The 22,015-nt window shown below is 49.3% G+C and overlaps 1 protein-coding gene across 4 annotated transcripts in view; it reads left to right on the top strand.

The window, feature by feature from the left end:
* Positions 1–22,015, top strand: part of LOC112247110 (cotranscriptional regulator FAM172A homolog) — a 347,725-nt gene that overhangs the window by 248,002 nt on the left and 77,708 nt on the right. For 2 of the 4 annotated variants that reach the window (XM_042320348.1, XM_042320350.1), the window contains exons 9-10: positions 3,667–3,783; positions 20,643–20,727. In XM_042320348.1, the coding sequence (XP_042176282.1) occupies positions 3,667–3,783; positions 20,643–20,727 (202 nt within the window). Of the gene's footprint in view, positions 1–3,666; positions 3,784–4,009; positions 4,156–18,174; positions 19,610–20,642; positions 20,728–22,015 lie in introns of those variants that run through there. The other 2 variants (XM_042320349.1, XM_042320351.1) reach the window with 2 other exon arrangements.

Here is a 22,015-nt window from a genome sequence, read left to right as displayed (position 1 = left end):
GTGTGTGTGTGTGTGTGTGTGTGTGTGTGTGTGTGTGTGTGTGTGTGTCTAACTACTAGTTGTGTGTAGAGCCTCCCTGTCTTCATCCTGGGGAAGATGTTCCTGAGGAAGTCTTATCAGCTGGGTGATATAGTACTCCTTAGTGCCCTAATAGGTTTAATGTATCTCTATACACTCCCACTTTAATTCAACTGACCTACCAGGATGTATTAAAAGTCCAACCCACAGTCACTTTGATGTACAGCTGTAGGCAGCTGGACTAAATAGCTCCAGTATAAGTGATTGTTAACCTATTGTTGCCAGACCTGTTCGCTATTCTTCCCTGGTTAATCTTGAGGGAACCTGTTTAAAGTGGTTGCGTATGGCTACTACTACTCCTGTGGGTGGAGGGGCTATTGTAGTGCTCTGTGGTGTAATAAGTCCATGGTGTGACATTTTCCTTCCGAAGCTGACATTCAGGAGGGAATAGGTTGCGAGCGGCAGGCGTACAGTCCACTGTGACAAGCGGATGACTGTGATATTAGATTGGGACTTTGAGGTTGGTTGGGGGGAGGAAGGACTTTCACACAGACGTGACAATGACACGGCTCTCTGTGCTGCTCATGTTCCATCCCGCACTGTAAAACACAGATCAGCCTCGTCTAACAGGGAGTGTACAGTCTGCCAGTGTGTACTGGGCCCACCTACCCTCACACATCAGGGTCTGTATCCACAAAGTGTCTCACAGTAGGAGGGCTGATCTAGGATCGGTTTAGCCTTTAATATCATAATGAATAATGTTATATGGACATATCCTGGATCAGCACTCCTACTCTCTCTAATGAATAGTGTCTGTGTTCAACTTCTACTCTTTGTCCCTAGTGTAGTGGCTGTTCTGTGATTCATTATAGCACTGCTATATCAGCCGTGTGTTTCTAATGTTGAAGGACGTGAGACACAACTGTTCCACTGCTGTTACATCACTGGAGTCAATGCTGCTGTTATATCACTGGAGTCAATGCTGCTGTTACATCACTGGAGTCAATGCTGCTGTTACATCACTGGAGTCAATGCTGCTGTTATATCACTGGAGTCAATGCTGCTGTTACATCACTGGAGTCAATGCTGCTGTTACATCACTGGAGTCAATGCTGCTGTTACATCACTGGAGTCAATGCTGCTGTTACATCACTGGAGTCAATGCTGCTGTTATATCACTGGAGTCAATGCTGCTGTTACATCACTGGAGTCAATGCTGCTGTTATATCACTGGAGTCAATGCTGCTGTTATATCACTGGAGTCAATGCTGCTGTTACATCACTGGAGTCAATGCTGCTGTTATATCACTGGAGTCAATGCTGCTGTTACATCACTGGAGTCAATGCTGCTGTTATATCACTGGAGTCAATGCTGCTGTTATATCACTGGAGTCAATGCTGCTGTTATATCACTGGAGTCAATGCTGCTGTTATATCATTGGAGTCAATGCTGCTGTTATATCACTGGAGTCAATGCTGCTGTTATATCACTGGAGTCAATGCTGCTGTTACATCACTGGAGTCAATGCTGCTGTTATATCACTGGAGTCAATGCTGCTGTTACATCACTAGAGTCAATGCTACTGTTACATCACTGGAGTCAATGCTGCTGTTATATCACTGGAGTCAATGCTGCTGTTATATCACTGGAGTCAATGCTGCTGTTACATCACTGGAGTCAATGCTGCTGTTACATCACTGGAGTCAATGCTGCTGTTATATCACTGGAGTCAATGCTGCTGTTATATCACTGGAGTCAATGCTACTGTTACATCACTGGAGTCAATGCTGCTGTTATATCACTGGAGTCAATGCTGCTGTTACATCACTGGAGTCAATGCTGCTGTTACATCACTGGAGTCAATGCTGCTGTTATATCACTGGAGTCAATGCTACTGTTACATCACTGGAGTCAATGCTGCTGTTACATCACTGGAGTCAATGCTGCTGTTATATCACTGGAGTCAATGCTGCTGTTATATCACTGGAGTCAATGCTGCTGTTACATCACTGGAGTCAATGCTACTGTTATATCACTGGAGTCAATGCTGCTGTTATATCACTGTAGTCAATGTTACTGTTACATCACTGGAGTCAATGCTGCTGTTACATCACTGGAGTCAATGCTGCTGTTACATCACTGGAGTCAATGCTGCTGTTACATCACTGGAGTCAATGCTGCTGTTATATCACTGGAGTCAATGCTGCTGTTATATCACTGGAGTCAATGCTGCTGTTACATCACTGGAGTCAATGCTACTGTTACATCACTGGAGTCAATGCTGCTGTTACATCACTGGAGTCAATGCTGCAGTTACATCACTGGAGTCAATTCTACTGTTACATCACTGTAGTCAATGCTACTGTTACATCACTGGAGTCAATGCTACTGTTACATCACTGGAGTCAATGCTGCAGTTACATCACTGGAGTCAATTCTACTGTTACATCACTGGAGTCAATGCTGCAGTTACATCACTGGAGTCAATTCTACTGTTACATCACTGTAGTCAATGCTACTGTTATATCACTAGAGTCAATGCTACTGTTACATCACTGGAGTCAATGCTGCTGTTACATCACTGGAGTCAATGCTGCAGTTACATCACTGGAGTCAATTCTACTGTTACATCACTGTAGTCAATGCTACTGTTACATCACTGGAGTCAATGCTACTGTTATATCACTGGAGTCAATTCTACTGTTACATCATTGGAGTCAATGCTACTGTTATATCACTGGAGTCAATTCTACTGTTACATCATTGGAGTCAATGCTACTGTTATATCACTGGAGTCAATTCTACTGTTACATCACTGGAGTCAATGCTACTGTTATATCACTGGAGTCAATTCTACTGTTACATCATTGGAGTCAATGCTACTGGTACATTCTTGGATTCAATGCTACTGTTGTATCATTGGAGTCCATTCTACTGTTACATCATTTTAGTCAATCTCTAAAGTGTCCATCTGTCTCTCTCTCTCTCTCTCTCTCTCTCTCTCTCTCTCTCTCTGTCTCTCAATTCAATTCAATTCAATTCAAGGGCTTTATTGGCATGGGAAACATGTGTTAACATTGCCAAAGCAAGTGAGGTAGATAATATATAAAGTGAATATATAAAGTGAAATAAACAATACAAATTAACAGTAAACATTACACATACAGAAGTTTCAAAACAATAAAGACATTACAAATGTCATATTATATATATACAGTGTTTCTCTCTCTCTCTCTCTCCCCCTCTCTCTCTCTGTATCTCTCTCTCTCTGTATCTCTCTCTCTGTATCTCTCCCTCTCTGTATCTCTCTCTCTCTCTCTCTCCCTGTATCTCTCTCTCTGTATCTCTCTCTGTATCTCCGTATCTCTGTATCTCTCGCTCTCTCTCTCTCTCTCTGTATCTCGCTCTCTCTCTCTCTGTATTTCTGTATCTCTCTCTCTCTGTATCTCTCTCTCTCTCTGTCTCTCTCTCTCTCTCTGTATCTCGCTCTCTCTCTCTCTGTATCTCTGTATCTCTCTCTCTGTATCTCTCGCTCTCTGTATCTCTGTATCTCTCTCTCTCCCTCTCTGTATTTCTCTCTCTCTCTCTCTCTCTGTATCTCTCTCCCTCCCTCTCTCTCTCTCGGCCTCTGTCTCTCTCTGTCTCAGATGTGTCAGAGAGAAGCTCAGGTAAAGGACAGGGTGTGTGCCGTGGCCATGACCGACTCCGTCCACAACATCTGGCACCAGGATGCCAGCAAGAGCATCCAGGAGTGGCTGCAGCAGGTGAGATGACACACACACATACATACACACACACACACACACACACACACACACACACACACACACACACACACATACACATATACACACACGCACACCAATGTTAAATCACTTTCATTGGCTGGACCACAGTGACAGCACGAGGCAATATGTAGCCAAACACGTTGTATTATTCTCAGATTCCCTATTTGCTATAACCACACACATCCTATTTCCTATGTTGCAGAGCACAGGCTACGGTAGCACCACATGTCCAACTACAAGCCAGTTGTTTGGCGGTTTTTCCTGATCCCTCCAACCCTCACCTCCTTGTTTTTTTTCTGTTGCTGACAGATGTCAATAAATAAGCCAGACAATTGTCCTTCTCCAGTGTGTCTGTGTTTGCGTGGGTCGCTTCATTTTAGCTCTCGCCCTTTCTGGTGTGACCTCTGCCATAGACAGCACCTGGGCTCACTCAGTATGCACATACAGATGAGAGCCACAGCCACCACCAGGACTACAGGGAAGCGAGAGATGCAAATGTCACACACACACACAGTCACACACATATACCAGCACACACACAGTCACACACATATACCAGCACACACACACACACACAGTCACACACATATACCAGCACACACACACACACGGTCACACACACCTCGCCATCACACTGGCCAGGCATCGCATGTCACCTTTTTCTATAGATCTCTCCTTCATGTCACCTTTTTCTATAGACATCTCCTTCATATGTCACCTTTTTCGATAGATCTCTCCTTCATGTCACCTTTTTCAATAGATCTCTCCTTCATATGTCACCTTTTTCTATAGACATCTCCTTCATATGTCACCTTTTTCTATAGATCTCCCCTTCATAAGTCACCTTTTTCTATAGATCTCTCCTTCGTGTGTCACCTTTTTCTATAGATCTCTCCTTCATGTCACCTTTTTTAATAGATTTCTCCTACATGTCACCTTTTTTAATAGATTTCACCTTCTTTTATTAATTTTCTATCCTTCTTTTGTTCTTCTTGTCTTTTTTCCTCCGTCTATAACTGTGTCACGTGCGTGCGTGTGCATGTGTGTTCCTAAGTGGGTGGTGTTCTAAAGGTTTTGGGCTTCAAGGTTGTGTTGGCCTTCTTCTTGCTAGATTTCCTATTTCTGATTCATTGGAGGAATGGTGGAGATGGTGCGTAATTGGAATGTTAAGTGTGTTCTATTTGTGATGATTACCCAGAACAATACATTTGTAATAGCCTCCTACTTCCATCACCATGAAGGAGAGAGAGGAGAGAAGTCACTCTCTTGTTGTTAACCCGTACCTCTCCCTCCACCAGTAGGCCTGCTGAGACAAAGAGCTTCTGCTTAGAAGGACAGGTACAGTAGCTACTGAGACATGCTCGCTCGCACAAATACAGGCAGACACACATACACACACCTCATGTTCACAGACACACACACACACACACATAGGTCCACTCTCTCAGACAGACAGCATGGTGTCAGAATGGTGTCTGGGAGGCTGCTGGTTAACAAGGACAGGGTCAATGTGGGGATTTGATTTATTCCTAAACCTAATCTGTCCTAGTAATTACATTTGAGGCTATGGGTCCTCTATCAACAGTAGTCAGTCACTGAGAGTCGTGTCCCTGAGAACAGTGTCACTGAGAGCCGTGCCACTGAGAGCCGTGCCACTGAGAGCCGTGTCACTGAGAGCCGTGTCACTGAGAGCCGTGTCACTGAGAGCCGTGTCACTGAGAGCCGTGTCACTGAGAGCCGTGCCACTGAGAGCCGTGCCACTGAGAGCCGTGCCACTGAGAGTCGTGTCACTGAGAGCCGTGCCACTGAGAGCCCTGCCACTGAGAGTCCTGCCACTGAGAGTCGTGCCACTGAGAGCCGTGCCACTGAGAGCCGTGCCACTGAGAGCCGTGCCACTGAGAGTCGTGCCACTGAGAGCCCTGCCACTGAGAGCCCTGCCACTGAGAGTCGTGCCACTGAGAGCCGTGTCACTGAGAGTCCTGTCACTGAGAGTCGTGTCACTGAGAGCCGTGTCACTGAGAGCCGTGTCACTGAGAGTCCTGCCACTGAGAGCCGTGTCACTGAGAGCCGTGTCACTGAGAGCCGTGTCACTGAGAGCCCTGCCACTGAGAGCCGTGCCACTGAGAGTCGTGCCACTGAGAGCCGTGTCACTGAGAGTCCTGTCACTGAGAGTCGTGCCACTGAGAGCCGTGTCACTGAGAGTCCTGCCACTGAGAGTCCTGCCACTGAGAGTCGTGTCACTGAGAGTCGTGCCACTGAGAGTCGTGCCACTGAGAGTCGTGCCACTGAGAGCCCTGCCACTGAGAGTCCTGTCACTGAGAGCCGTGTCACTGAGAGCCGTGTCACTGAGAGCCGTGTCACTGAGAGCCGTGTCACTGAGAGCCGTGTCACTGAGAGCCGTGTCACTGAGAGCCGTGCCACTGAGAGCCGTGTCACTGAGAGCCGTGTCACTGAGAGTCGTGTCACTGAGAGTCCTGCCACTGAGAGCCCTGCCACTGAGAGCCCTGCCACTGAGAGCCATGCTACAGTCTCTATGTGTTTCTGTTGAAGTAACTTATCCTGGACCTCTCCTCTGATCCTCTATTTCTCCCACTCTCTCCTGGTGTTTCGCTCAACACTCTCCTGGTGTTTCTCCCACTCTCTCCTGGTGTTTCGCTCAACACTCTCCTGGTGTTTCGCTCAACACTCTCCTGGTGTTTCGCTCAACACTCTCCTGGTGTTTCGCTCAACACTCTCCTGGTGTTTCGCTCAACACTCTCCTGGTGTTTCGCTCAACACTCTCCTGGTGTTTCGCTCAACACTCTCCTGGTGTTTCGCTCAGCTCTGTTGTGGCTATACCTCAATCAGGTGACCTTACAACACTGTAAGATTACAAAAATATCTCTACCTCTCTCACACACACAGTGTTATTCAGGTTCAGTGGTAGCTCCCCTGGTGTAGCGCGGTCTTGGCTCCCCTCCCAGCAGGTGTGAGTGCGTGTGTGTTTTAGAGAAGCCCCCACCACCGGCATTGCGCTCCCCTCCTGTCGGTCGTAGGTAATCCCCACCCTCTGTGGGTCGTGGGGTCAGGGGTGGAGGGAGCTGAGAGTGGAGTGGAGAGAGGGATTTAGAGATCAGCACGTGCTGGGAGAGGTGATATAGAGCTAATGTGTCAGACAACGGGCAGATGACGTCACGCAGCAGAGAGGGAGAGAACACTCTGGAGAGAAACCTTCAATTATAGTAAGCCCATAGAGATGGGGAGTGACAAGGATGAAAAAAGATGAAGGGAGAGAGAGAGAGAGAGATAAGGGGAGGAGAGAGAGGGGAGGAGGAGAGAGAGAAGGGGAGAGAGGGGGGTGTAGAGGAAGGGTCAAAGATAGAAAAACAAGACAACTTTGTTCCAGGAAGGGAAGCTGAGGAGTAAAAAGGGAAACAGAGAGAAGAGGATAGAGGTAGAGACATGTAGAGGGGGAACAGAGGGAAGAGGATAGAGGTAGAGACATGTAGAGAGGGAACAGAGGGAAGAGGACAGAGGTAGAGACATGTAGAGGGGACCAGATGGAAGAGGACAGGGGTAGAGACATGTAGAGAGGGAACAGAGGGAAGCAGATAGAGGTAGAGACATGTAGAGGGGACCAGATGGAAGAGGACAGGGGTAGAGAGGGAACAGAGGGAAGCAGATAGAGGTAGACACATGTAGAGAGGGAAATGAGGGAAGAGGATAGAGGTAGAGACATGTAGAGAGGGAACAGAGGGAAGAGGACAGAGGTAGAGACATGTAGAGAGGGAACAGAGGGAAGAGGACAGAGGTAGAGACATGTAGAGGGGGAACAGAGGGAAGAGGATAGAGGTAGAGACATGTAGAGGGGACCAGATGGAAGAGGACAGGGGTAGAGAGGGAACAGAGGGAAGCAGATAGAGGTAGAGACATGTAGAGAGGGAACAGAGGGAAGAGGATAGAGGTAGAGACATGTAGAGAGGGAACAGAGGGAAGAGGACAGAGGTAGAGACATGTAGAGAGGGAACAGAGGGAAGAGGACAGAGGTAGAGACATGTAGAGGGGACCAGATGGAAGAGGACAGAGGTAGAGACATGTAGAGAGGGAACAGAGGGAAGAGGACAGAGGTAGAGACATGTAGAGAGGGAACAGAGGGAAGAGGATAGAGGTAGAGACATGTAGAGAGGGAACAGAGGGAAGAGGACAGAGGTAGAGACATGTAGAGGGGGAACAGAGGGAAGAGGATAGAGGTAGAGACATGTAGAGAGGGAACAGAGGGAAGAGGATAGAGGTAGAGACATGTAGAGAGGGAACAGAGGGAAGAGGATAGAGGTAGAGACATGTAGAGAGGGAACAGAGGGAAGAGGATAGAGGTAGAGACATGTAGAGAGGGAAGCAGATAGAGGTAGAGACATGTAGAGAGGGAACAGAGGGAAGAGGACAGAGGTAGAGACATGTAGAGAGGGAACAGAGGGAAGAGGATAGAGGTAGAGACATGTAGAGGGGGAACAGAGGGAAGAGGATAGAGGTAGAGACATGTAGAGGGGGAACAGAGGGAAGAGGATAGAGGTAGAGACATGTAGAGAGGGAACAGAGGGAAGAGGATAGAGGTAGAGACATGTAGAGAGGGAACAGAGGGAAGAGGACAGAGGTAGAGACATGTAGAGAGGGAACAGAGGGAAGAGGACAGAGGTAGAGACATGTAGAGAGGGAACAGAGGGAAGCAGATAGAGGTAGAGACATGTAGAGAGGGAACAGAGGGAAGAGGACAGAGGTAGAGACATGTAGAGGGGGAACAGAGGGAAGAGGATAGAGGTAGAGACATGTAGAGGGGGAACAGATGGAAGAGGATAGAGGTAGAGACATGTAGAGGGGGAACAGAGGGAAGAGGATAGAGGTAGAGACATGTAGAGAAGGAACAGAGGGAAGAGGATAGAGGTAGAGACATGTAGAGGGGGAACAGAGGGAAGAGGATAGAGGTAGAGACATGTAGAGGGGGAACAGAGGGAAGAGGATAGAGGTAGAGACATGTAGAGAGGGAACAGAGGGAAGCAGATAGAGGTAGAGACATGTAGAGAGGGAACAGAGGGAAGAGGATAGAGGTAGAGACATGTAGAGGGGGAACAGAGGGAAGAGGACAGAGGTAGAGACATGTAGAGAGGGAAGCAGATAGAGGTAGAGACATGTAGAGAGGGAACAGAGGGAAGAGGACAGAGGTAGAGACATGTAGAGAGGGAACAGAGGGAAGAGGACAGAGGTAGAGACATGTAGAGAGGGAACAGAGGGAAAAGGACAGAGGTAGAGACATGTAGAGGGGGAACAGAGGGAAGAGGATAGAGGTAGAGACATGTAGAGGGGGAACAGAGGGAAGAGGATAGAGGTAGAGACATGTAGAGGGGGAAGAGGATAGAGGTAGAGACATGTAGAGAGGGAACAGAGGGAAGAGGACAGAGGTAGAGACATGTAGAGAGGGAACAGAGGGAAGGGGATAGAGGTAGAGACATGTAGAGAGGGAACAGAGGGAAGGGGATAGAGGTAGAGACATGTAGAGGGGGAACAGAGGGAAGAGGATAGAGGTAGAGACATGTAGAGAGGGAACAGAGGGAAGAGGATAGAGGTAGAGACATGTAGAGAGGGAACAGAGGGAAGAGGATAGAGGTAGAGACATGTAGAGGGGGAACAGAGGGAAGAGGATAGAGGTAGAGACATGTAGAGAGGGAACAGAGGGAAGGGGATAGAGGTAGAGACATGTAGAGGGGGAACAGAGGGAAGAGGATAGAGGTAGAGACATGTAGAGAGGGAACAGAGGGAAGAGGATAGAGGTAGAGACATGTAGAGGGGGAACAGAGGGAAGAGGATAGAGGTAGAGACATGTAGAGAGGGAACAGAGGGAAGGGGATAGAGGTAGAGACATGTAGAGAGGGAACAGAGGGAAGAGGACAGAGGTAGAGACATATAGAGGGGGAACAGAGGGAAGAGGATAGAGGTAGAGACATATAGAGGGGGAACAGAGGGAAGAGGATAGAGGTAGAGACATGTAGAGGGGGAACAGAGGGAAGAGGATAGAGGTAGAGACATGTAGAGAGGGAACAGAGGGAAGAGGATAGAGGTAGAGACATGTAGAGAGGGAGCAGAGGGAAGAGGATAGAGGTAGAGACATGTAGAGGGGGAACAGAGGGAAGAGGATAGAGGTAGAGACATGTAGAGAGGGAACAGAGGGAAGAGGATAGAGGTAGAGACATGTAGAGAGGGAACAGAGGGAAGAGGATAGAGGTAGAGACATGTAGAGGGGGAACAGAGGGAAGAGGACAGAGGTAGAGACATGTAGAGAGGGAACAGAGGGAAGAGGACAGAGGTAGAGACATGTAGAGAGGGAACAGAGGGAAGAGGATAGAGGTAGAGACATGTAGAGAGGGAACAGAGGGAAGAGGATAGAGGTAGAGACATATAGAGGGGGAACAGAGGGAAGAGGATAGAGGTAGAGACATATAGAGGGGGAAGAGAGGGAAGAGGATAGAGGTAGAGACATGTAGAGGGGGAACAGAGGGAAGAGGATAGAGGTAGAGACATGTAGAGAGGGAACAGAGGGAAGAGGACAGAGGTAGAGACATGTAGAGAGGGAACAGAGGGAAGAGGACAGAGGTAGAGACATGTAGAGAGGGAACAGAGGGAAGAGGATAGAGGTAGAGACATGTAGAGAGGGAACAGAGGGAAGAGGACAGAGGTAGAGACATGTAGAGAGGGAACAGAGGGAAGAGGATAGAGGTAGAGACATGTAGAGAGGGAACAGAGGGAAGAGGACAGAGGTAGAGACATGTAGAGAGGGAACAGAGGGAAGAGGATAGAGGTAGAGACATGTAGAGAGGGAACAGAGGGAAGAGGACAGAGGTAGAGACATGTAGAGAGGGAACAGAGGGAAGAGGATAGAGGTAGAGACATGTAGAGAGGGAACAGAGGGAAGAGGATAGAGGTAGAGACATGTAGAGAGGGAACAGAGGGAAGAGGACAGAGGTAGAGACATGTAGAGAGGGAACAGAGGGAAGAGGATAGAGGTAGAGACATGTAGAGAGGGAACAGAGGGAAGAGGACAGAGGTAGAGACATGTAGAGAGGGAACAGAGTGAAGAGGACAGAGGTAGAGACATGTAGAGGGGGAACAGAGGGAAGAGGACAGAGGTAGAGACATGTAGAGAGGGAACAGAGGGAAGAGGATAGAGGTAGAGACATGTAGAGGGGGAACAGAGGGAAGAGGATAGAGGTAGAGACATGTAGAGAGGGAACAGAGGGAAGAGGATAGAGGTAGAGACATGTAGAGGGGGAACAGAGGGAAGAGGACAGAGGTAGAGACATGTAGAGAGGGAACAGAGGGAAGAGGACAGAGGTAGAGACATGTAGAGAGGGAACAGAGGGAAGAGGATAGAGGTAGAGACATGTAGAGAGGGAACAGAGGGAAGAGGACAGAGGTAGAGACATGTAGAGGGGGAACAGAGGGAAGAGGACAGAGGTAGAGACATGTAGAGAGGGAAGAGGATAGAGGTAGAGACATGTAGAGAGGGAACAGAGGGAAGAGGACAGAGGTAGAGACATGTAGAGAGGGAAGAGGATAGAGGTAGAGACATGTAGAGAGGGAACAGAGGGAAGAGGACAGAGGTAGAGACATGTAGAGAGGGAAGAGGATAGAGGTAGAGACATGTAGAGAGGGAACAGAGGGAAGAGGACAGAGGTAGAGACATGTAGAGAGGGAAGAGGATAGAGGTAGAGACATGTAGAGAGGGAACAGAGGGAAGAGGATAGAGGTAGAGACATGTAGAGAGGGAAGAGGATAGAGGTAGAGACATGTAGAGAGGGAACAGAGGGAAGAGGACAGAGGTAGAGACATGTAGAGAGGGAAGAGGATAGAGGTAGAGACATGTAGAGAGGGAACAGAGGGAAGAGGATAGAGGTAGAGACATGTAGAGAGGGAACAGAGGGAAGAGGATAGAGGTAGAGACATGTAGAGGGGGAACAGAGGGAAGAGGACAGAGGTAGAGACATGTAGAGAGGGAACAGAGGGAAGAGGACAGAGGTAGAGACATGTAGAGAGGGAACAGAGGGAAGAGGATAGAGGTAGAGACATGTAGAGGGGGAACAGAGGGAAGAGGATAGAGGTAGAGACATGTAGAGAGGGAACAGAGGGAAGAGGATAGAGGTAGAGACATGTAGAGAGGGAACAGAGGGAAGAGGACAGAGGTAGAGACATGTAGAGAGGGAACAGAGGGAAGAGGACAGAGGTAGAGACATGTAGAGAGGGAACAGAGGGAAGAGGATAGAGGTAGAGACATGTAGAGAGGGAAGAGGACAGAGGTAGAGACATGTAGAGAGGGAAGAGGATAGAGGTAGAGACATGTAGAGAGGGAAGAGGATAGAGGTAGAGACATGTAGAGAGGGAAGAGGACAGAGGTAGAGACATGTAGAGGGGGAAGAGGACAGAGGTAGAGACATGTAGAGAGGGAAGAGGACAGAGGTAGAGACATGTAGAGAGGGAAGAGGATAGAGGTAGAGACATGTAGAGAGGGAAGAGGACAGAGGTAGAGATGTAGAGGGGGAACAGAGGGAAGAGGACAGAGGTAGAGACATGTAGAGAGGGAACAGAGGGAAGAGGATAGAGGTAGAGACATGTAGAGAGGGAACAGAGGGAAGAGGATAGAGGTAGAGACATGTAGAGAGGGAACAGAGGGAAGAGGATAGAGGTAGAGACATGTAGAGAGGGAACAGAGGGAAGAGGATAGAGGTAGAGACATGTAGAGGGGGAACAGAGGGAAGAGGACAGAGGTAGAGACATGTAGAGAGGGAACAGAGGGAAGAGGACAGAGGTAGAGACATGTAGAGAGGGAACAGAGGGAAGAGGATAGAGGTAGAGACATGTAGAGGGGGAACAGAGGGAAGAGGATAGAGGTAGAGACATGTAGAGAGGGAACAGAGGGAAGAGGATAGAGGTAGAGACATGTAGAGAGGGAACAGAGGGAAGAGGACAGAGGTAGAGACATGTAGAGAGGGAACAGAGGGAAGAGGACAGAGACATGTAGAGACATGTAGAGAGGGAAGAGGACAGAGGTAGAGACATGTAGAGGGGGAACAGAGGGAAGAGGACAGAGGTAGAGACATGTAGAGAGGGAACAGAGGGAAGAGGATAGAGGTAGAGACATGTAGAGGGGGAACAGAGGGAAGAGGACAGAGGTAGAGACATGTAGAGAGGGAACAGAGGGAAGAGGACAGAGGTAGAGACATGTAGAGGGGGAACAGAGGGAAGAGGACAGAGGTAGAGACATGTAGAGAGGGAACAGAGGGAAGAGGATAGAGGTAGAGACATGTAGAGAGGGAAGAGGATAGAGGTAGAGACATGTAGAGAGGGAAGAGGACAGAGGTAGAGACATGTAGAGGGGGAACAGAGGGAAGAGGATAGAGGTAGAGACATGTAGAGAGGGAACAGAGGGAAGAGGATAGAGGTAGAGACATGTAGAGGGGGAACAGAGGGAAGAGGACAGAGGTAGAGACATGTAGAGAGGGAACAGAGGGAAGAGGACAGAGGTAGAGACATGTAGAGAGGGAACAGAGGGAAGAGGACAGAGGTAGAGACATGTAGAGGGGGAACAGAGGGAAGAGGACAGAGGGATAGAGACATGTAGAGAGGGAACAGAGGGAAGAGGACAGAGGTAGAGACATGTAGAGAGGGAAGCAGAGGGGAAGAGGATAGAGGTAGAGACATGTAGAGGGGGAACAGAGGGAAGAGGACAGAGGTAGAGACATGTAGAGAGGGAACAGAGGGAAGAGGATAGAGGTAGAGACATGTAGAGAGGGAACAGAGGGAAGAGGATAGAGGTAGAGACATGTAGAGAACAGGGAACAGAGGGAAGAGGATAGAGGTAGAGACATGTAGAGAGGGAACAGAGGGAAGAGGACAGAGGTAGAGACATGTAGAGAGGGAACAGAGGGAAGAGGACAGAGGTAGAGACATGTAGAGGGGGAACAGAGGGAAGAGGACAGAGGTAGAGACATGTAGAGAGGGAACAGAGGGAAGAGGACAGAGGTAGAGACATGTAGAGAGGGAGCAGAGGGAAGAGGATAGAGGTAGAGACATGTAGAGGGGGAACAGAGGGAAGAGGATAGAGGTAGAGACATGTAGAGAGGGAACAGAGGGAAGAGGATAGAGGTAGAGACATGTAGAGAGGGAACAGAGGGAAGAGGATAGAGGTAGAGACATGTAGAGAGGGAACAGAGGGAAGAGGATAGAGGTAGAGACATGTAGAGGGGAACAACAGAGGGAAGAGGACAGAGGTAGAGACATGTAGAGAGGGAACAGAGGGAAGAGGACAGAGGTAGAGACATGTAGAGAGGGAACAGAGGGAAGAGGACAGAGGTAGAGACATGTAGAGGGGGAACAGAGGGAAGAGGACAGAGGTAGAGACATGTAGAGAGGGAACAGAGGAAGAGGATAGAGGTAGAGACATGTAGAGAGGGAGGGAGAGGACAGAGGTAGAGACATGTAGAGGGGGAACAGAGGGAAGAGGATAGAGGTAGAGACATGTAGAGAGGGAACAGAGGGAAGAGGATAGAGGTAGAGACATGTAGAGGGGGAACAGAGGGAAGAGGACAGAGGTAGAGACATGTAGAGAGGGAACAGAGGGAAGAGGACAGAGGTAGAGACATGTAGAGAGGGAACAGAGGGAAGAGGACAGAGGTAGAGACATGTAGAGGGGGAACAGAGGGAAGAGGAAGAGGACAGAGGTAGAGACATGTAGGTAGAGAGAGACATGTAGAGAGGGAACAGAGGGAAGAGGACAGAGGTAGAGACATGTAGAGAGGGAGCAGAGGGAAGAGGATAGAGGTAGAGACATGTAGAGGGGGAACAGAGGGAAGAGGACAGAGGTAGAGACATGTAGAGAGGGAACAGAGGGAAGAGGATAGAGGTAGAGACATGTAGAGAGGGAACAGAGGGAAGAGGATAGAGGTAGAGACATGTAGAGAGGGAACAGAGGGAAGAGGATAGAGGTAGAGACATGTAGAGAGGGAACAGAGGGAAGAGGACAGAGGTAGAGACATGTAGAGAGGGAACAGAGGGAAGAGGACAGAGGTAGAGACATGTAGAGGGGGGAACAGAGGGAAGAGGACAGAGGTAGAGACATGTAGAGAGGGAACAGAGGGAAGAGGACAGAGGTAGAGACATGTAGAGAGGGAGCAGAGGGAAGAGGATAGAGGTAGAGACATGTAGAGGGGGAACAGAGGGAAGAGGATAGAGGTAGAGACATGTAGAGAGGGAACAGAGGGAAGAGGATAGAGGTAGAGACATGTAGAGAGGGAACAGAGGGAAGAGGATAGAGGTAGAGACATGTAGAGAGGTAGAAACAGAGGGAAGAGGATAGAGGTAGAGACATGTAGAGGGGGAACAGAGGGAAGAGGACAGAGGTAGAGACATGTAGAGAGGGAACAGAGGGAAGAGGACAGAGGTAGAGACATGTAGAGAGGGAACAGAGGGAAGAGGACAGAGGTAGAGACATGTAGAGGGGGAACAGAGGGAAGAGGACAGAGGTAGAGACATGTAGAGAGGGAACAGAGGGAAGAGGACAGAGGTAGAGACATGTAGAGAGGGGGAGCAGAGGGAAGAGGATAGAGGTAGAGACATGTAGAGGGGGAACAGAGGGAAGAGGACAGAGGTAGAGACATGTAGAGGGGAACAGAGGGAAGAGGATAGAGGTAGAGACATGTAGAGAGGGAACAGAGGGAAGAGGATAGAGGTAGAGACATGTAGAGAGGGAACAGAGGGAAGAGGATAGAGGTAGAGACATGTAGAGGGAACAGAGGGAACAGAGGAGAATGTAGGACAGAGGTAGAGACATGTAGAGAGGGAACAGAGGGAAGAGGACAGAGGTAGAGACATGTAGAGGGGGAACAGAGGGAAGAGGACAGAGGTAGAGACATGTAGAGAGGGAACAGAGGGAAGAGGACAGAGGTAGAGACATGTAGAGAGGGAGCAGAGGGAAGAGGATAGAGGTAGAGACATGTAGAGGGGGAACAGAGGGAAGAGGACAGAGGTAGAGACATGTAGAGGGGGAACAGAGGGAAGAGGACAGAGGTAGAGACATGTAGAGAGGGAACAGAGGGAAGAGGACAGAGGTAGAGACATGTAGAGAGGGAGCAGAGGGAAGAGGATAGAGGTAGAGACATGTAGAGGGGGAACAGAGGGAAGAGGACAGAGGTAGAGACATGTAGAGAGGGAACAGAGGGAAGAGGACAGAGGTAGAGACATGTAGAGGGGGAACAGAGGGAAGAGGACAGAGGTAGAGACATGTAGAGAGGGAACAGAGGGAAGAGGACAGAGAGGTGTGCAGATGGCAGCCTGTCACAGCCCAAGGTGTCACTTGTCACTGTGCTGGTCACACACATGCAAAGGATGGCACTGCCATGAATAAAGCATCATAATCCACTGAGATTACACAAACAGTAGTGGGTTCTGGCCCACAGGGAACAAGTCAAACAGTAGTGGGTTCTGGCCCACAGGGAACAAGTCAAACAGTAGTGGGTTCTGGCCCACAGGGAACAAGTCAAACAGTAGTGGGTTCTGGCCCACAGGGAACAAGTCAAACAGTAGTGGGTTCTTGCCCACAGGGAACAAGTCAAACAGTAGTGGGTTCTGGCCCACAGGGAACAAGTCAGGGGTCTCAGGCAGTTAAAGGATGTCTGAGTAGTGATGTTTGGTGTCTGGGGTTTGAGAAGGTTTGGATTTACTGTATGTGTGTGAGTCTTGATGCGACAGGCTACAGAGGTTTGGGAGGAGATGGGCGCGCTACAGGGCTCACGTGGTGGGCAATGCATCAGCATGTTTATGTAGGATCGGTCATGTGAGCGTGTGTGTATGTGTTAAGGTGGTTCGGGGGACATACAGGCTATATATTGTCAGCACTTCCAGGACCTGTGTGTATCACTGTATCTGCAAAGCTGTAGTATAGCCTACTGTCAAAGCAGCGTTTGGTCTCCATACTGTTAGCCATGCTATAGCAGCCGTGGTAGGTACACACACGTACAGTATGTTTGTGCTGGTTAAGTGGGCTAGTCAGTGAGCGCAGTGGGAGGCAGGCTTTACTGCAGGCTGTAGCCCAGAGCAGGTGGCTCATTATAGGCCTGATGGGAGGCTTAAAAGTGTTGCACAGGTAGGACCTCTTTCCCAGTAACACCTGTCTGCCGTTTACACTTTGAAATCATAACAGTGCGCCATTAGGAACACTGTTAGCATCCCGTTAAGTCCCGGCCGGCCACCGGTTTCTGCCGCCAGGCTCCAAAAGGATTGTGGGGTTTCGGAGCCATATGTTTCTGATTAATAATGGTGGGACTGAATGAGTTTGCGTGAAAAAGCTGCAGCGTGTGTATGTGTATGTTGGCTTCTCCTCCTCTCCTCTCCTCCTCTCCTTTCCTTTTTTCAAGCATATTTCAGTCTAAGACAAAGCATTTCAAACACACACACACAAAGTGAAATCTAAGCATGCCTAGATATTTTATATTGAGTGATAATATTTCCCCCAAAAATTGTACTAAGCTAAATTATTTAACGTCGTTGGCAGATAATTTAGCTTATTTTAACAAAAAAATAGCTTGATACTTAGATTTCACTTTTTGCCGTGCACACACACACACACACACACACACACACACAAACACACACACACACACACACACACACACACACACACACAAACCAGCGCAGACAAACCAGGGTGACCTGTTTATGTTTGTGGTGTCTCATTCAGTTCAATGTTGCCATGGATTGGCGTCCTGGCATGAAGTATTGATAGTAATAATGTCTGAGAGAGAATTTGATGTGGCATCGTTTTGTCCAAGTCCCTCTAATCCCATGCAGTGTGCTAGCCTGTATCTGACCGAACCTCAGCCTGCTCTCTCTGTTCCCACAACGTTGGGGTTGCCTTGACAAATCTGTTGAAACGCCGGCCCCTGCTCCTCCATTGGCAGGGAGCGGGAGGGTGGCCTTTGAAATGCCTCCCCCCACTCAAAGCACACCAGCACAGCTGACATCTTCTTCTTCCAGATGGAATGAATTAGGGAGATACAATGAGTCTGTCTGTCTGTCCATCCGTTATGCTGTAACTAAATCTCTGGTTACACTAAAGTTCCTCCTCACTGAATTGTTAAAGAAAGGTGACAACATAAAAAATGTTGCCCTCTGACCCTTATAGCTATATCCCCATCAATATACGTACAAATCATGTTTTTCTTTCCTTACTTCCTTATCAGAATGATGTGTGTATTTGTTGCCTACAGACATGAATAAGGTGGATTGATCCTCACTACAGGTGCATGACTCTGAAATGAACGTGAAGTTTACATTAAGTTGTTGTCATAGAGTTGGAAACAAACACAGAGAGTTGAGGGCTACACCTGGGGGCTACACCTGAGGGCTACACCTGGGGGCTACACCTGGGGGCTACACCTGAGGCTACACCTGAGGGCTACACCTGGGGGCTACACCTGAGGGCTACACCTGAGGGCTACCCTGAGGGCTACACCTGAGGGCTACCGCTGAGGGCTACACCTGAGAGCTACCGCTAGGGCTACACCTGAGGGCTACACCTGAGGGCTACACATGAGGGCTACCGCTGAGGGCTACTGCTGAGGGCTACACCTGAGGGCTACCGCTGAGGCTACACCTGAGGGCTACACATGAGGGCTACACTGAGGGCTACCGCTGAGGGCTACCCCTGAGGGCTACCGCTGAGGGCTACACTGAGGGCTACCGCTAGGGCTACACCTGAGGGCTACCCCTGAGGGCTACCGCTGAGGGCTACCGCTGAGGGCTACCCTGAGGGCTACACCTGAGGGCTACACCTGAGGGCTACACCTGAGGGCTACACCTGAGGGCTACACCTGAGGGCTACTGCTGAGGGCTACCCCTGAGGGCTACCGCTGAGGGCTACACCTGAGGGCTACCGCTAGGGCTACACCTGAGGGCTACACATGAGGGCTACCGCTGAGGGCTACCCTGAGGGCTACCCCTGAGGGCTACCGCTGAGGGCTACCGCTGAGGGCTACACTGAGGGCTACCGCTAGGGCTACACCTGAGGGCTACCCCTGAGGGCTACCGCTGAGGGCTACCGCTGAGGGCTACCGCTGAGGGCTACACCTGAGGGCTACACCTGAGGGCTACACCTGAGGGCTACCGCTGAGGGCTACACCTGAGGGCTACACCTGAGGGCTACCGCTAGGGCTACACCTGAGGGCTACCCCTGAGGGCTACCGCTGAGGGCTACCGCTGAGGGCTACACCTGAGGGCTACCGCTGAGGGCTACACCTGAGGGCTACTGCTGAGGGCTACACCTGAGGGCTACCCTGAGGGCTACCGCTGAGGGCTACACCTGAGGGCTACACCTGAGGGCTACACCTGAGGGCTACCGCTGAGGGCTACACCTGAGGGCTACCGCTGAGGGCTACACCTGAGGGCTACCGCTGAGGGCTACACCTGAGGGCTACCGCTGAGGGCTACACCTGAGGGCTACCGCTGAGGGCTACACCTGAGGGCTACCGCTGAGGGCTACACCTGAGGGCTACCTGTGAGGGCTACACCTGAGGGCTACACCTGAGGAAAATCTGCATGGTAGTATAAAAATGTGAAAATTGCCGCCCGGAGATAAGAAGACAACCGAGAGAAAACAAAGAGCATACCGACCGACCGGGCCGGCCTCTTCACCATATAAACGTGTAATTTCGCTGGAGAACGCATGTGCTGACACACACACACACACAACAGTCACACACACACATACACAGTTTCTTTCTCTCTCCCTCTCTCGCACACACACACACACACACACACACACACAAAGGAATGTCCAGATGATGCGGGTGGGTCCCGGGTGGGGGCATAGTGACCCTTGGGTGGCAGAGGGCTCAGGGGGAGGGGGTCAGTGGGAGGACAGGTTGAGGAAGGGTGTGGGTGGGAGGCAGTGTGAGGATACCCAGGGATCTAGGCAAGGTGGGGGGTGTGGGGTTCACTGGCCTCCTGATCGGCCCAGTCAGCTCCCTCTCTGTCCGAAAGAAGCAGGACCTTGGGAGAGGGTGATCACTGGGGTGTGGAGGGGGGCGATGGAGGAGGTCTTCAAGGATGGGACCCTCTCCCAACACACACACAAACACACCCCCACACACACAAGCACTGTATTGGCTATCAGGCGGGTCGAGGAAAAAGTAAACAAGATCAGATAAGCTGTGATTGGTCAGGAGGCCAGCCTAATCTCAGTGATTGGTCAGGAGGCCAGCCTAATCCCCTTTGCATTTCTGTTTCTTCTATTTCACTTGTATCTTATCTCAGGAACGTCTTCTCCATGCATTCCTCCTTCTCTTCATCCTCCCTCTCCCTCCTCCACACCCGTCAAACTAACACATACCACACTGCACCATCAACCCACTGGACATAACACACACTGTCAGTCGGAATCATCACACACACACACACACACACACACACACACACACACACACACACACACACACACACACACACACACACACACACACACAATGCACTGTATAAAGCAGCATTCCACATGTAGAAGGGTGAAGACAAGAGGGAAGGGATAAAGATATGTCTGAAGAAGCGCTCCTCTGCTGTCTCTAAGTGTAAGGCTGTGGACTGGCGGAGGGGGGTGTTGAGGGGTTATGGGTCACCAGGCTGCGTAGACACCCCCCTGGGGCGTCCCGGCTCGCCATCACAAACAAAATCTGACTAGTCTGAGCAGTGTGTCACAGGGCTTTTAATTGCTTGTTCCTGTCTCCTTCCCCCGTCTCTCCTCTCTTCACCACCTCCTCCCCCCACAGCACTGCCGGAACTGGGTGTCAAGCCCCGAGCCCCTGGACACACCGGTGGAGCCCATGCTACCAGACTGCCCTCGCCTCTCTGCAGGTAGTGTGTGTGACAGTGGATTCATCTCTCCCTCTCTCTCAATCTCTGTATATGTTTTTTGTATCTCTCTCTCTATATATACATCTCTATTAATCTATATCTCTCTGTCTATCTTTATCTCTCTATATACAGTTGAAGTCGGAAATTTACATACACCTCAGCCAAATACATTTAAACTCAGTTTTCACAATTCCTGGCATTTAATTCAAGTAAAAATTCCCTATCTTAGGTCAGTTAGGATCACCACTTTATTTTAAGAATGTGAAATGTCAGTATAATAGGAGAGAGAATTATTTATGTCAGCTTTTATTTCTTTCATCACATTCCCAGTGGGTCAGAAGTTTACATACACTCAATTAGTATTTGGTAGCATTGCCTTTAAATTGTTTAACTTTGGTCAAATGTTTCGGGTAGCCTTCCACAAGCTTCCCACAATAAGTTGGGTGAATATTGGCCCATTCCTCCTGACAGAGCTGGTGTAACTGAGTCAGGTTTGTAGGCCTCCTTGCTCGCACACGCTTTTTAAGTTCTGCCCACACATTTGCTATAGGATTGAGGTCAGGTTTTGTGATGGCCACTACAATACCTTGACTTTGTTGTCCTTAAGCCATTTTGTCACAACTCTGGAAGTATGCTTGGGGTCATTGTCCATTTGGAAAACCCATTTGCGACCAAGCTTTATATTCCTGACTGATGTCTTGAGATGTTGCTTCAATATATCCACATCATTTTCATTCCTCATGACGCCATCTATTTTGTGAAGTGGACCAGCCCCTCCTGCAGCAAAGCACCCCCACAACATGATGCTGCCACCCCCTTCATGTGGGATGGTGTTCTTCACGGTCCCCTTTTTCCTCCAAACATAACAATGGTCATGGTGGCCAAACAGTTCTATTTTTGTTTCATCAGACCAGAGGACATTTCTCCAAAAAGCAACTTTGTCCCCATGTGCAGTTGCAAACCGTAGTCTTTTTTAATGGTGGTTTTGAGCAGTGCCAAACATAAAAGCACCCCCATGATGTCATTAATGCTGAACAGTTCTATTTTTGTTTCATCAGACCAGAGGACATTTCTCCAAAAAGTACGAACTTTGTCCCCATGTGCAGTTGCAAACCGATGTCTGGCTTTTTAATGGTGGTTTTGGAGCAGTGGCTTCTTCCTTGCTGAGCGGCCTTTCAGGTTATGTCGATATAGGACTAGTTTTACTGTGGATATAGATACTGTTTCGTCCAGCATCTTCACAAGGTCCTTTGCTGTTCTGGGAATGATTTGCACTTTTCGCACCAAA

The sequence above is a fragment of the Oncorhynchus tshawytscha genome, linkage group LG04, assembly GCF_018296145.1.
Source record: "Oncorhynchus tshawytscha isolate Ot180627B linkage group LG04, Otsh_v2.0, whole genome shotgun sequence".
NCBI lineage: Eukaryota > Metazoa > Chordata > Actinopteri > Salmoniformes > Salmonidae > Oncorhynchus > Oncorhynchus tshawytscha.
This window is presented reverse-complemented; position numbering and strand designations above follow the sequence as displayed.